This window comes from Salarias fasciatus, chromosome 3 (assembly GCF_902148845.1).
Source record: "Salarias fasciatus chromosome 3, fSalaFa1.1, whole genome shotgun sequence".
NCBI classification, from domain to species: Eukaryota; Metazoa; Chordata; class Actinopteri; order Blenniiformes; family Blenniidae; genus Salarias; species Salarias fasciatus.
Window position 1 is genome coordinate 9,293,736 of NC_043747.1, and position 14,401 is coordinate 9,308,136.

The window sequence follows — 14,401 nt, forward strand, 5'->3', positions numbered from 1 at the left end:
GGGAGGAGGGGAAAAAAGAAAAATCTCTTTATCTGGGAGAAACGAATATTCACGACGAGGAAACCTGACTGAAGCTCTGACCTGGAGGACACGTTAATGCGATCGCAGCTATTCAGGAATACAGACATGACGGCTAAAACGAAGCAAAATGCAACAAAGAGGATTTTTTTTTTTTTTCTTAAATCCTCCTAAAAAAGACGTCTTTTCTTTTTTTGGTTTCACCCTCTGAGCCGAGAAGAGATTTCCCCTCGGATCAATTCTTCATCCGCCGGCTGACTGAACAAGCCTGTCCCCTCGGTCTGACCCTGTACGCCCTCATTCCTCCACAGGCCTCCACTCCTCCGTCTCTCTCTGCACATTAATATACATATACACACACACACACACACACACACACACACGCCGGACCTCACACACAACCTAAGAACCTGAAGAGAACTTTGTGTCTGCTGAGCACGGGCAGATGACTTCCAAAATAGAAAGGGACAAACTGGATACAGATTTTTCTCTGCAGCAGAAGGAGGGAGGCGAGGAAAAAAAAAAAAAAAAAAGATTTCTAATTATATAACGCTATACTTCTCATGGACTCTCGTGCCCTGGCATTCCTCAGAAACCCGGAGACATAAAAGAACAATCAGTAGCAGCAGTACTGTATTACAAAGCCTATTTACTGTTTTGCACCTTTTTGTTTTGTTTTGTTTTTTTTTTTTAAACTTGGAAGGTCACTTAAAGGGGAATATCACTCCACTGAAGTATTTACACTTCCTGTTGTTGAGCCTCATCGCGGCAAAAATCAGTATTTATGAGTTTGTCTTCCTCAGAGATAAAGATGCTCATCTATCAGCGAGGGAGGGGGGGGTAAAGGAGGAGGGGGGTCGCTTTGATGCCGGAGGAGACGTTTCTGTTCCCCGGCCCGTTTTTATTGTGACAGCGTGATGGATTCCGAGCTGGAAAATGTCCCCCCCCTTCTTCCTCCTCCTCCTCCTCCTCCTCCTCCGATCCCTGAGAAAATAAAACACTCTGGACTGTGTCACGGTTTTTCCAGCCTGATGCAGCGGCCGAGCTGTACATCAGGGCCACATCTGAGGCGGGGTGAACTCTCCCGCCGCCGCCGCCGCCGCCGCTCCGGACGGCACAGAGATGAATTACACCCGTCCACCAGTCCGTTGAGGACTTTTGAGCTGGAACGGAGTGGTGTTCCTCTTTAAGTTCAACACATCTTCGGACCAGTGAAGTATGGCCCGCAATGAGTGTGTGTGTGTGTGTGTGTGTGTGTGTGTGCGTGAGAGAGTGTGTGTGTGTGTGTGTGTTCTTCCATCGAAGCTCGTTACGTTTGAACATTTTAGTACTGGTGCCAACATGATACTTGAGATTATTTACTAAAAACTGAACGTTTTATTGTATAGAGTATGAAAATGTCTTTTCTATAAATACTTTTTTGTATTTCTCAAAATAAGCTCCTCTCATGCGCTACTCTTTAATTTAAATTCAGTTTGTCGCAATCTTGCAGTGAGTTTGCTTCGGAATACAGTCGGAAATAAGCAACGTTTCAACTCAAACCTGTAATTATTGATATTTTTATATTAAAAATGGATAGAATAACGTTCCGTATGGTGAATGGTGTTGCTCATAGTGACAAACCCGCTGAATATGCAGTCCTGGTTTCATTAAAGGGAGCAATTTAGACTATTTGAGCGTATTGTTTAGATTTTTTTTTTTTGTTTTTAAATCTCTGTGGCTTTAATGTGTGGTCGGGTCCGCCATTGTTTTCCAGCTGCGGGCAGCTTTTTCTACTGAAAATGAACCCAAACCATGTCGAAAACAAAAGCTGGCAAAATGTGGCGGAGCGCCGAAACGCAGCCGAAGAAGGACGGGCTCAGTCGGTCGTCTCCGCGCTTGTAAACATGGAGCTAATGTGTCGGCCACGTTGACTCACGCACCGCTTTCTGACCGGAAACAACTGGGTGGTATTTCTGAGACGGGTTTATTATTATTATTTTTTTTAGATTTAAGAAACTCTTACTGGCCAGCTCTTCAGTAAAGTTTGACCCAGAAGAGAAAACCAAAGATTAGCGACCGCCGTTTTTTTTTTTTTTTATCAGCGCATGTTGAAGTTGACTGGATGGAGAGTGATTTATCCAAAGGCCTCTCGAAGCCAACCGTAGCAGCGGCAGTTCCTACGACGTAGGTTGTTGTCTTCACTGCGTGTGGTTAAACAACATGGACTGAAAAAACAAACATGGCCGCCAAGAGAGCCGACTTATTTTAAACCAGAATTTAGACTAAACGCTGGATAAATACTACTGCCGTAGGCTCTATATCCAGAAGACTGTAAACATGCGTACGCGTTCTTCACTTAAAGCAGAAATACTTGACTTATGTTCCTGACCTCCATCTGCAGCGTGTCCCACGAGCTGGTTGTGAAACTCCTACAACTCGCAGACTTATAAATCACTTTCTGTTCTTTGGACAGGTTCATAATTCTGAAACAAGGTCGAGCTTTCCTTCTTTCTTTCTTTTTCTTTCTTTCTTTCTTTTTTTTTTTTTTTTTTTTTTTTTGAGAAGTTGACAGTTCGGAGGCACAAGGTTGTTCTTCGTTAAAAAGTTTCTGGCAGCGGCAGGCTCACGCGAAGCATTTCAGCGGACAAAAATGCGGCGTCTCCTGCCAAGATGGCAGCGTTCGCCTCCATCAGATAGTAGGCAGGACCTACATGGGAGAGACACAGACTGACATGTTGGCCAGGAATGCCTTTATTGCCTTTTTGGACTCGAGATGCTCCATCTAGTGCACTCCGGAGTTTAGGAGAGGAATAAAACGGCCGAGGTTTAAGACGTGTCCTTTTATGGGCTGCTGGATTTATCTTTTTCTTTTACTATAACTGCAACTCCTGCTGCCAAACTAATTTGGGATGGGAAGAGAAAAAGGTTTTATCTGTCTAACGATGTCTGCCGCTACTGCAAAGTTAAAGGCCGACGAGTGCAAGCGAGGAATTAGGAGGAGGAGGAGGAGGAGGAGGAGGAGGAGGGGTTTGGATGGAAAGAGGCGAAATATTGCAGAATGACTTTGGCAGCAGGGAGAAATGTACGATGTTGGATGTTGCAGAGGAAATTTGTTATCTGCTGTAGTACAAGTGCTTTATTGAATTCCTCCTCCGGTTTTTATCGTCATGGCTCCTTTACCTTATATGCCTTTTCGGTAGAGCACAGCCGACTCTTGTGGCCAGTATCAATATTGTGGGTTGTAATATTTTTTTAATTTCAATCCCAGCTGATTTGAAAACACTTGAACTTTTTTTTTTTTTTTTTTTTTTTTTTTTTTGTCTGGCTGCTCCGTAAACAGAAGTGACTCCTTCTGTTTGCTTTCAAACACACCAACCTTTCAATAAAGACGCTGGTGAAAGCTACAAGTTAATCTCAGGCAACATTTCTGATGAATAGCTGCAGCTCTGCTGACCTCAGTGACGCCGCGGGTTTGATTTGATTCCCGCACAATAAAATCTGCCTCATATTTTGCCAGATGACTACTTCTAATGTGAGACGGCAACGTCAGGTAATTGTTAGGTTGCGCAGTCGCCTAAGCTGGGGATGAAAACCCAAACTACAAAGCCGGATTACGCGTTCATAGTTTCCTGCGCTTCCTGTGTGTCGCTGGCAAACTCGACGAAAAGAGCAACGCTTAAATACACTAGAGAGTCATTTGACAAATTAAGACCACATGTGAAGTTTCATGAAAATGCATCATTTTTGTGTAAAGTGTTTACACAGAAATCCTGGAAACTATGTAGTTAGCATGCCAGGCCACGAGGTGGCGCTGTTGTTTGTTTTTTGCTATGAAACTACACACAAAGGGTGTCAAACGTGCAGGACGCCGGCCCTCGAGGACCACAGTTTGATACCCTGCTTAAAGGTACAATTATTATTTTTTTGGAATTAAAGGAATAGGATTTCTGTCCTGGAGACAACGCTGAATCAGTGGACTGGTTTGCTTTCCCTCCGTCTCAGTCTCTCACTACACCCCCATGTGGTAGAGCATGGTATTACACGGCTAGACTGGCTGGAAGTGGGTGATTTAGAGCAGAGACGTCTGCAGAACAAACACCAGGGAGACAGGGTCGCGGCTGGTTTTTCCATAATTCTTTTTCAGACGTTGTACATTTCAGAATAATTGCGTTTTGTCTGTATAGTTAAAAGATCTTTCTGGAAAACTGCTCATTTTTCACAAAGCAATAAAAGCACAGCAGGCTAGTGGTGCAGTGGGCAGCTGTCTTGCCTTATCGTGGATGCCTGGTTTTGAATTCAAGTTGGGCATCGGGGTTCTTTCTGTGTGGAGTCTGCATGTTCTCCCTGTGTGCGCTTGGGTTTTCTTGGACACTCCCACTGTCATCCAAAGAAAAATGCATTTGAAGAAGATATCTGTGACACAAGTTTACCCATGTGAGAGTGTGTGAGGTGTGTGTGTGTGTGTGATGCATATCCCTTATAGGGCTGAAAAACAGAGGTTTCAGCACCCTGCAGGTTGATGAATGGTCTCTAACGCAGCTTCTGAGTTGTTTTCATTGCTCTGCTGGACGTGGCGAAGACTGCTTTGTCCCGTCATGAGCTATTTTTCTTTGTCCTGCACCCTAACGTCTGGCGCTCTTTCACCCAGTCTTTACCTCCATTTGTTTTGCTCTTTATCAGATTTAGTCTGCACCCTCCACACACTGCACACACACACACACACACACACACACACACACACACACACCGACAGACTCTTTCTTTTCATCCTCTCCTCTGGCCTCCGTTGGCCGAGCGCCATACGGTTTTCCCATAAGTGGTCCCCCCCACCCTCCGGTTTCAGACAGACACACAGCCCCACAAGCGTCCTCAGCTCAGCGCGCCCCCTTATCGCATCTTTGATCTGCACGGGGGTGTTATGACAGTTTATCTCTCCCCGTGGCGCGAGTGAGAGCCGTGTGCTGCTGGTCTATTCCTGGCTTTTGTTTTGAAAGCGGCGCTGAACTGGCCTCTCCACTCCCCGAGCACATGCACGATAGCACACTAATGTGGGAAGCACAGAACGAAGTTACACTCCGATGCACGTGTGTGTGTGTGTGTGTGTGTGTGTGTGTGTGTGTGTGCAGATGTGTGTCTGTGTCCTCATGTGCCTGTGTGTGTGTGTGTGTGTGTGGACTCATTGCTGGCCTCACTTTCAAACTTATGCATTTTGAAGTCTTGTCATTAATGTAAACACACGCTTGTATATGTATATGATATATTAATGTACTGTATCATGTTTCTCAATAAAAAAAAAAAGATATAATCAGGCTTGTTTCTCAAAAACTTTCTGATCTGTGTGCAAAGATGCTTTTTTTACCTTTACTTTTTTGTAAAAATAACACCACAAAGCCACAGCGCAGATCAGTGACAAGCACCACATGAGCGCTGGAGGTATTTTTAGTGCTCCACTTCTCAAACTCTGAGGCCACATTTCCCACAATGTTAAGAGGATGCCTCCTCCCCTTTCAGCTTTGCAAATATTTCTTTTTTGGTCTAGAATAAATGTTTTGAGGGGAGACGTGTTTTGTTTCTTGTCTCCAGGTAGGTGAACGTTCAGCTTCAGAAGTGTCAAGCTCGACAATTTAGAAAAATGAAGCATTTGTATTTGTAAGCTGATTTAAACACAGAATAAAATGTCAAATTAGTAAAAAAAAAAAAGTAACTTTTTTGTAAAATTAAGCTGATTTCGGAGCTTTAAAGTTTAGATTTACTTCAATAAGTTGTGTTTCTTGGATTTTTCGACTGAATGTTTATCACAAAAGAAAACTTACAGGGGGTGGTGTCCGGCTAAACGATTCCCCGGGGCACCAGACGCCACTGAAGGGAAGGTTCTGGGCTGGACCAAGAGTGGGAACAGGCGGGGGGTGGTTACACATATTTTAGATATAGTTTAGGATTTAATTCATTTATTTGGCTGATTTGTTTGGTTTATTCTTAAGTATGACTTTTGTTTTTCTTTAGATTATTATGATGGGTTTTGGAGTGAAGGATTTAAAAGTCTCAGTGAGCTAATATGTTTACACCTGCAGAGTTTTTGTGGTTTTACCCACTTAAGCTGAATGGATTTAAGTCATTTGAAGACGTTCACTCAGGTTAGTTGGTCGTTGTTGGCTGTTGTTGTTAGGCTCTGCTCTGCTGCTGGGGAAGCCATGCTCCACTGAAATCCTCCCTTGCACTTTCGCACTTTATGTTTTTTGGCTCATGAAAGTAAAAAAGAAGTGGACTACTCCACCTTGACTTGTCTCCTCTTGCTGCTCACTGTTTTTTCCACCGCTCGCGCTGTCCTGCTTACAAGCAGAACAAGGTTCTCACGCAAATCAGCTCATGTCTTTTGGGCAACAGAAGTGAGTTCGCATAAATTGCCAGATCGGTTAATTATTCCTCAAAAGTGTGTCCAGCATCCACACAGGTCACAAACCTCTACTCTCCTGCTCCGGCTTCAGTTCCAGTCAGAACTTCACAGAAATTATCCCCAAAGTTTGTCCAGCTTTCTCTGTTTTGAGCCACTTTCAGTTGAGACCTTGACACATTGGATTAGAGTTCTGTTCTGTCCCTGGAAATAAGTGAAGGATGTGTTTCATCAGTACATGGAGGCGAGTCATCTGAAGGAGCAGCACCGCTAATCTGCTAATCTGCGTCTCAGATCCTCTCCATCCCTCAAGCCAACAGCATTTCAACCAAGACGCTCGCTCAGCACTTTCATTATTCACCCTCGTCGATGATTTCTTTTTCATGCACGACTTGCAGAACGATTCCGCCAGAATCTGCCTCGTCTGATCATAATAATGTATTCGATGTCTTCACCCCGGGAGAGAGGCGGCTTCTCGCTCCTTTCTTGCTTTGAGCTGGACACATATGGGTCACATTTATTCCAGTTTATTCAGGAGATTTGCGTCTCAAGTCAAGTTATTCATCTCCGAAGGAATTTTCTGTCCTCGCTCCGGAGGAGGAATAATCTGCGTTCCGAGGCCTTCCGAGCTGACCTGAGGTCTGATTCTCTCTCTCTCTCTCTCTCTCTCTCTCTCTCTCTGCAGTGCTGAACGGGCCGCCCATGTCTGTAAAGAAGGAGCGCGAGGTGGAGCTGCTGGTCAACCGGCGGGAGCAGCGCAGCGGAGAGGTCATCTGCATCGACGACTAGACAACACACACATACACACACTCATGTGCATGCACACACACACACACACACACACACACTAAACACATCCATCCGCTGCAGAAGATATCTTCCATTTCTCAAGACGGTTGAGCTTTGCTGGTTAAACCACGTGTCCAGTGTTCTGACTAATCCACTGAAAGTTTTTTTTTTTTTGTTTTGTTTTGTTTTCTCCCCCTCTACTGACTGGTACTCCACAAAAACTCGCAATCAGACACACATGCACTCATGCACGTGCACTTACTGTCCACACACACACCACAATAGAAACACACACAACTTGTCTCATAACTTCTCGTGACCTTCTCTCGTCTGCCTCAGAACCATTATACTCCTCATGAAACGGCCTCCTCACGCAGGCCTCCTCCCCTCTAGGGATGCTTTCTAACCTCACACACGCACGCACACCCGCACGCACACTCACACACACACACACACAACGCTAAACTCACCTCAACCTTTGTAGAATCTCTTTATAATCCATGTAACCTTCCCGCCGCCTCCTTCCCCGCCCCGCCGAACTCTCAACAGGAAGCTGCATGCGAAGCTAAACTCATCCTCTAGCGTTGCACTCCATCTCCTGAAGCATGCTCTAATCACAGTAACGCTGTCTCGTGGAAAGGAAAACTAAAAAGACAAAAAAAACAAACAAACAAAAAAAGAAAATACTAGAGAGGTATCAAGCTGTGCCTACAGTCGTTTTAATACTGTTTCTAATTCTCAGAGAGAGACTCAAATCGCCGGTTTCTCGGTCCGAGCAGCTCCAAGCACAGCTCCAGCTTTTCCTTTTCTTTTTCTTATTTTAACCTTTTTGTTTCGATTGTTTGTTTGTTTTGGGTTTTTTTTCCCAATGGTACATGTGGAGATGAAACACCTGTAGAGAAGTTATGATATGATAAATGTCTTCAGGACTCGTGCGACCATATTTCCCGTGCATCTCATCCCAGCCCCGGCCCCTCCCTGGTTCCAGCTGATGTACAGAGCTTTGAGGTATTTTAGGGGGGGGGGTTTGTTCCGGAAAAAAAAAAAAAAAAAAACGAAAAAAAAAAAAAAAAAAACGGCTTCGCCACGAGGACGCCATTTTCAGAGACCTCCTATGAATGTTTTAACCTTCATAAGCAGTGTTATTAAAAACCGACGGAAAACACTCCTCTTATTTCCCTCCCTCCTCTCCTTTCAATCTACTTTTTTTTTTTTTCCTTCCACTTTTTTCTTTTTCGTTTTTCCATTTCTTTCTACGGCCTCCTGTGATATACTTTGCGTATTTAAACGGCTCATTCGTGTTCTCCTGTGTTTCCACTCCGGCGGTTTATGAGTATTGTCGTTGTCGATGTTGCTGTTTGTTCTTCGCCGTCGCTATTTGAGGAAGAGCTTCTAACCAAATGAGACATTTTTTTGTTTGTTTTGTAACGAATAAAACTAAGAAATAAAAAAAAAAAAAAAACAAACAACTCGGTGCAAACGACGCACCCCTTCGCCATGGTCATCCCAGAGAAGCAAAACGAAGAAGTTGAGCGAACTTCAGAGGTAGATACGCTACGAGAAAACTCACTTTTCTCCTTGCTTACATTTTAGATTTGGGGCTTGCAAGTGACATACATATATAGAAAAATAGGCCATATGTAACCCTAAATGCTTCTATGAGCAAAAAAAAGAAAAAAAAAAAAGAAAGAAAACGCATACTATCTAACTCCAGTAAAGAGTAACGTCTATATCTGGGAAAAAATCAAAGGCTGGAAACCCATTTTATACACCGCATCATTTAAAAACGCCTTAATAAACATAGCTGAACAAATGTAAAGTCGTTAAAACGAATTAAGAACCTGATGTCAACCTGTAAATCCTGCTCACCACTGTTGGTTTTGAGTTAAAAAAAAAAACAACCAGATAGTTCGCTGTTGATTTATCCCATGAACTTTACAATGATCTTCACACAAAGTACTCTCAACCATTTTACAAAGTTTTCGTGACCCCCCGAGCTAAAATGTTACATCTAAAAAAAAAAACCAACAACTACCAAGCACTTATTTTTTATTTTTGTTTGTTTGTTTGTTTGTTCCCACTCTTTCTTTGTCCTGTTTCCAGAACGTTGTGTTGATTTCTGGTATCTCGTGTCACTGTGTCTGTAATGGTGCCGATCAGACGATGAATGGCAGTGAAAACATACGCGTCTCCTTTGATTTCTTTCTCCTTTTTTGTTTTATTTGTTTTATTTGTTTTTTTTTTTTTTGTTTGTAATAAACTGAATGAAATGATAAGAATCGCCGTGTGGATCGTTTCTGCTCCCTTCACAATGTCAAATCAGCGGATTTCTTTAAACTGAGAAAGAGTCCAGTACATCCAGACCCGGACTCAGGGTGTTTGACCTCATGACCCTTTTCCAGAAACGTCTAATGTAAATGTTTTTTTTTTCACTGGTGGATCCCATCCTCCCACCGCCGCCCCCCCAGCTGTGGACATTTCAACTTTAATTCCTCTGTATTAAGGACTTTAATGCCTCAATCTGAATCCCAGTCTAAGCAAACAGCTCAAACATCCTCGGAGACTCGGAGCTGCTGAGTCAGGCGGCTTTGATGGCGGCGGCGGGCGGCGGATGCTGCTGAGAGGGGAGAAGTTGCTGATGTGGGGATGTTGTGAGAACAGCTCATTGATTCGGTGTCTCCTCTCCTCACTCTTCTTCCTCTCGCACACCGCACTCACACACGGATGGAGCAGACGGTCCGTGATTCACCGTGACTGGAGGTGAGGAGTCACGCAGGCCTTGTTATTCAGAGCAGATTGACGCCGCGCTCCGAACCGCTTACTGCCATCGCTGGGATTAATCGAAAGAATAGGATATCAGAAACTCGACTTTCTCATAAACAATAAGGAAGGTTTATTCAACGGAAGAGTGACACACACATCCTCATTTTACACAGAGCTTCTTCACAAGAGTTCACAAGATTTTCCGAGGCGGTAATAAACTTTGACATTTGAAAAAAAAGAAAAAGAAAAGAAGGAATCGGGGCAAGGAAGTGTGGTTAAGACTGTGTGTGGTGACGGGGGAGGGGCCGAGGCATGTTTTCCCTCAAAGGACTTCAAAGCTATGTGGTTCAGGTTCAGATTCAGAAGTGAAAATTTAGATGGCTGGTGTGTGTGTGTGTGTGTGCACAGAGAGGACATTCAGGGAGCTGTTGGAGTGTGTGTGTGTGTGTGTGGTGTGCTCTGATTGGTGCTGACAGGGAAATATGAGGTGCGCGGGGATGTGGAGAGGGGCGACAGACACAAGAAGGGAAACGATGAGGAAATCAAACAGGATCTAATGTCTGCGCTTCGCTTTTTTTTTTTCTTCTTTTTTCTTTTTTTCCATTTCAAACATGAAGGTTTGGGCTCCAATTAAAAAAACACTACCATCTCCGCAGTAAAGTGCTGAGGGGAAACAATGTGGTCCATCCACAAAAACTACTTATAACAAGAGTGGGAGTGCAGAAACCCACTGCTAGAAATACACACTGTTTGTATTGTTGCAGGGAATATTACAGAAAGCAGCAGCATGTGACAGAATGGAAGGAATTTTCATCTCTTAAAAAAAAAAAAAAAAACAAGAAGACATAAAATTAAAGATGTGAAATAAAGATTAAAGCTGAATATCTCAAGTGGACGTACAGATTTCTTCAATTACAGCTTTATTTGTGCAATTTCCCCACTAGTTTCGGTCCAAATAAGAACTTTCTGGTTATTTTTCTGAGGTATCGAGAATAATGTGTGTGTGTGTGTGTGTGTGTGTGTGTGTGTGGTGTATAGCCTGGAACTGCTCCATTTGAAGTGGATTTTTGGATCTTTTCCACACTTCTGCAGCCTTCTGCGTTGGAGTCACACGTATGATTTACAGCGAGGACAAACACTTAATCTCCTGCTATCGTGAATCCAGCCGAGCGGCGAAACGACGGTAAAACACCGAGGAGCCGCAGCAAAAAAGGGGGCTGGAACGAGCCCAGCGCACGCACCGCGACAGTATAAATAGAATAATATCGTCAGGATTTAAGGCCAGAGACAAATCCAGAGGATTTTTGCACGAGGAGAAGTGTATCAGCAGTGATGATTTAATGAACGTAGCACCTTGACTTCTTGATTTTTAAAAAAACTAAGCGTACCTAATGTTCAACGGTTTCAGTATTCCATCACTTAACCACAAAACAATACAATTTTTCACATATCAGTTGGTTTTTTTTTGCAGCTGGAAGACTGAGGCTGGTGTCAAATTACGAAGACTGATCCTGCATGACTCAAAACTGCTATATTAAAAGACTTACCAAAGAGACACTCTTTTCAAATGGATCCCCCCCCCCAAAATTGTGAAAAGAATCATAAATTAATGTGAATTTTGGTCGAATCTTTTGAGAATCATACATGTAAAGTGAGCAGGACGTTAAATTGATTGAAATTCCTGGAGGAATCATACAGAAACTGTTAGAAACCGTTTCAACTTTTCCACTTTTTTGTTCTTGAATAGCACATTTACGAAAATTTCTCATTTCATGAATACCAAAAATGTTTCTCATCTGGAGCAAAACAACAACCGGAGTGTTCACCCCTCACCCAATTCTCCTTTAACTGACTGAAAATCAGCAGATCATTTACAAACAGCGTGGAGATGATGGCTATAGACACCAACTAGATGAGAGAAATAAGCAAGAGAAGACAAAGATACGCTTGAAGCTGCTTTTCATGCCACTTCTCGCTCCTGCTTTTCAAAACTATACAGTCATTTCATTTTAGAAAAGAGAACAAATTCACATCCGGGTCGCATAAACACACTTCTGCCAGCTCCTGTCTCGTTGCACGTGTGTGAAATGTGTGTGTGACATATATACAAAAGGCTTGCAGTATTTCACACTAGTACATACAAATTGCATTGTAACGATCATAAATCAGTTTTTTTTTTCTTTTTAAAACAAAGTTTGATTCATTAGATTTCATACGCAAAAAAAAAACAAATACTCTGCATTATATAAAACGTTGATATCAATCGGTGAAGGCTTTTATAGACGCTCACAGAGCTGTGGGAGTGGAAGTGCATGCACAGCTTTTACAGTCAGTCCTTAAAAAAGTGAGTTTAAGCACAATTTATTACATGATACGGAGACTAAGATGAACATCCAAGGAATTCTCTCTTCTTTTTTTTTTTTTTTTTTTTTTATATGACGCTCTTTATCTACAGAGCAGCTTCCATCACATCTGTTTTCCCGGCTCACATTCATCCAGCGTTCGCTGCGGGTCTTGGTCTTAATCCAAAAAAAAAAAAAAAAAACAGCGTTCCAAGGGAAAGAAATTCCACAACAGCTTCCACAAATGTCAGGTTTGTCCTTCAAATTAACGTCTATGGCAGGAAGTCGCAGCATTATGCGATACCTCAACTGCTTGTGACTGTTTCAAAAAGAGAGAGAGAGAGAGAGGCAGAGAGAGAGGGAGAGGGAGAGAGAACGAGCCTCATCTGGACAAAAACAAGTCAATTCCGATGAGTTTGTGCGCTCGTAAAAGTAAAAAAGACAGAGAGAGAGAGAGAGAGAGAGAGAGAGTTTCCAGGCCAGATGAGCCGAGCGCCGAGCCTCAGTTGATCGGAAGATGCTGAAGAAGTGCGGAGAGGCCGAGGCGCTGCCCACGGCGTGGAGCCTGAAGGCCGAGCCGGTGACGGCCTGCAGCTCGGTGCCGCGGTCCAGCCGCAGCAGGCCCGACACCTGGCACGGCTTCAGGAAGTGGAAGGGGTGCGGCCCGGCGGACGGCGTGGTGCCGTAGCCCTCCATGCACTGCAGCTTCTGGGGCCGCTGGCCGCCGCTCACCACGTCCAGCTTCACGTACTGCGACTGCTGCTCGTTGAACAGCACCTGAGGGCGAGGAGCGTCCCGTCAGACACACACACACACACACACACACAGCCCTGTCCCAGACTGTTTTAATGAATATTAAACAGAGTACATCAGTATTTCAAAGGTCCTTCTTTTCTTTTTTTTTTTTTCCCCTTTTAGTCAGATTTTCTCCAGACTTCTGTCAGCCTGACAACACCAAAGTCTGGACGCATGAGATCTCTTGAAACCCGATCTCCGCGTCTCCAGAAAACAGTTGAGTGCGAGAACAAAATGAAAGCTTAATTTATAGACCGGCCTCGTCCAACTCCTCTGTTTTTTAATCTCAACAGCTTCCATGGTGAATACAAAACCAGGGTTTCAGCAGAACGCTGCGTTCTGATCTCAGATAAAGGAAGGATTTCATCCCGTCGCTGCTTGAAGTCAGCCCCCATCCAGGAATTCACTTTTTTTAATGGACCAGATGAAGGATCTCATGACAGATTCACATCGATATGTTGATGAACCTAGAAAAAGTCCAAACACTGATCCATAGAAAGTGGATCCATCAACTTCCTCCACATTCTGGTGACGGTGATCCTTACTGTCTGAATGAACATCTTTAATAGAAAGCTTAAAAAGGAACATTTTCATTCTCAATACAAAACTATGGACCAAAAATACCAAAACAATGAGCTGGAAGACTAAAACGCTTAAATCTAGTCTTTAGCCGTCAATAGAACCGTCTCCTGCACCACTTCATCCAGCTAAACCCCGGACCGGCTGCCAGTCCACAGACAGCCGCTCACACACATCACTCACTTCACCTCAAACGCTTGTTTTCTGGACTGGAATCAAACCGGGGATGTTTTCACTCTCGGGCCTCACGATGATTCACTCATTCGTTTAATGGAAATACTTGCGGGAGCAGATTTAAATAAAGTTATTTAAGTTTGCGGATGAAAATAGAGCGCGCCTCACCTGGCAGAAGAGGAAGTAGACCCCCGTCTTCTCCACGGTGAAGGTGCCCTGCTCCCTGTTGTACCTCACTGCTTTTGTCATGTTGAGCGTCCTCTCTCCCAGCCCTTGATCACGCCACCTTCTCCAACTGTCACACACACACACACACACACACACACACACACACACACACACACCCCAGGTTATTCATCCCGAAGACCAAAGATTATCCGGCGTGCTTCGGGTTTTTATGAGTCTTACCTTGCTGAGGGAGACTTTGGTTACTGGAGGAAAGCGGGAGAGAGACGTCGAAAGAAAGAGGAAAGTCAATTAAGATTTTTACGAGCGCAATCGTATAGGGGTATATGATTGAAAACACTTCAGCAGATGCTCCGCGAGACGGATCTGCCAGGCCACTTAC

At 43.8% G+C, this 14,401-nt stretch overlaps 1 protein-coding gene across 1 annotated transcript; it reads right to left on the bottom strand.

Annotated features, from left to right (window-relative positions):
• Positions 1-9,758: 9,758 nt before the first annotated feature.
• LOC115386199 (tumor necrosis factor ligand superfamily member 12-like) lies at positions 9,759-14,191 on the bottom strand. The gene is given in 5 exon segments (XM_030088420.1): positions 9,759-9,794; positions 12,787-13,062; positions 14,002-14,099; positions 14,102-14,128; positions 14,176-14,191. Coding segments are annotated over 5 exon segments (453 nt in total).
• Between the last annotated feature and the right edge of the window lie 210 nt (positions 14,192-14,401).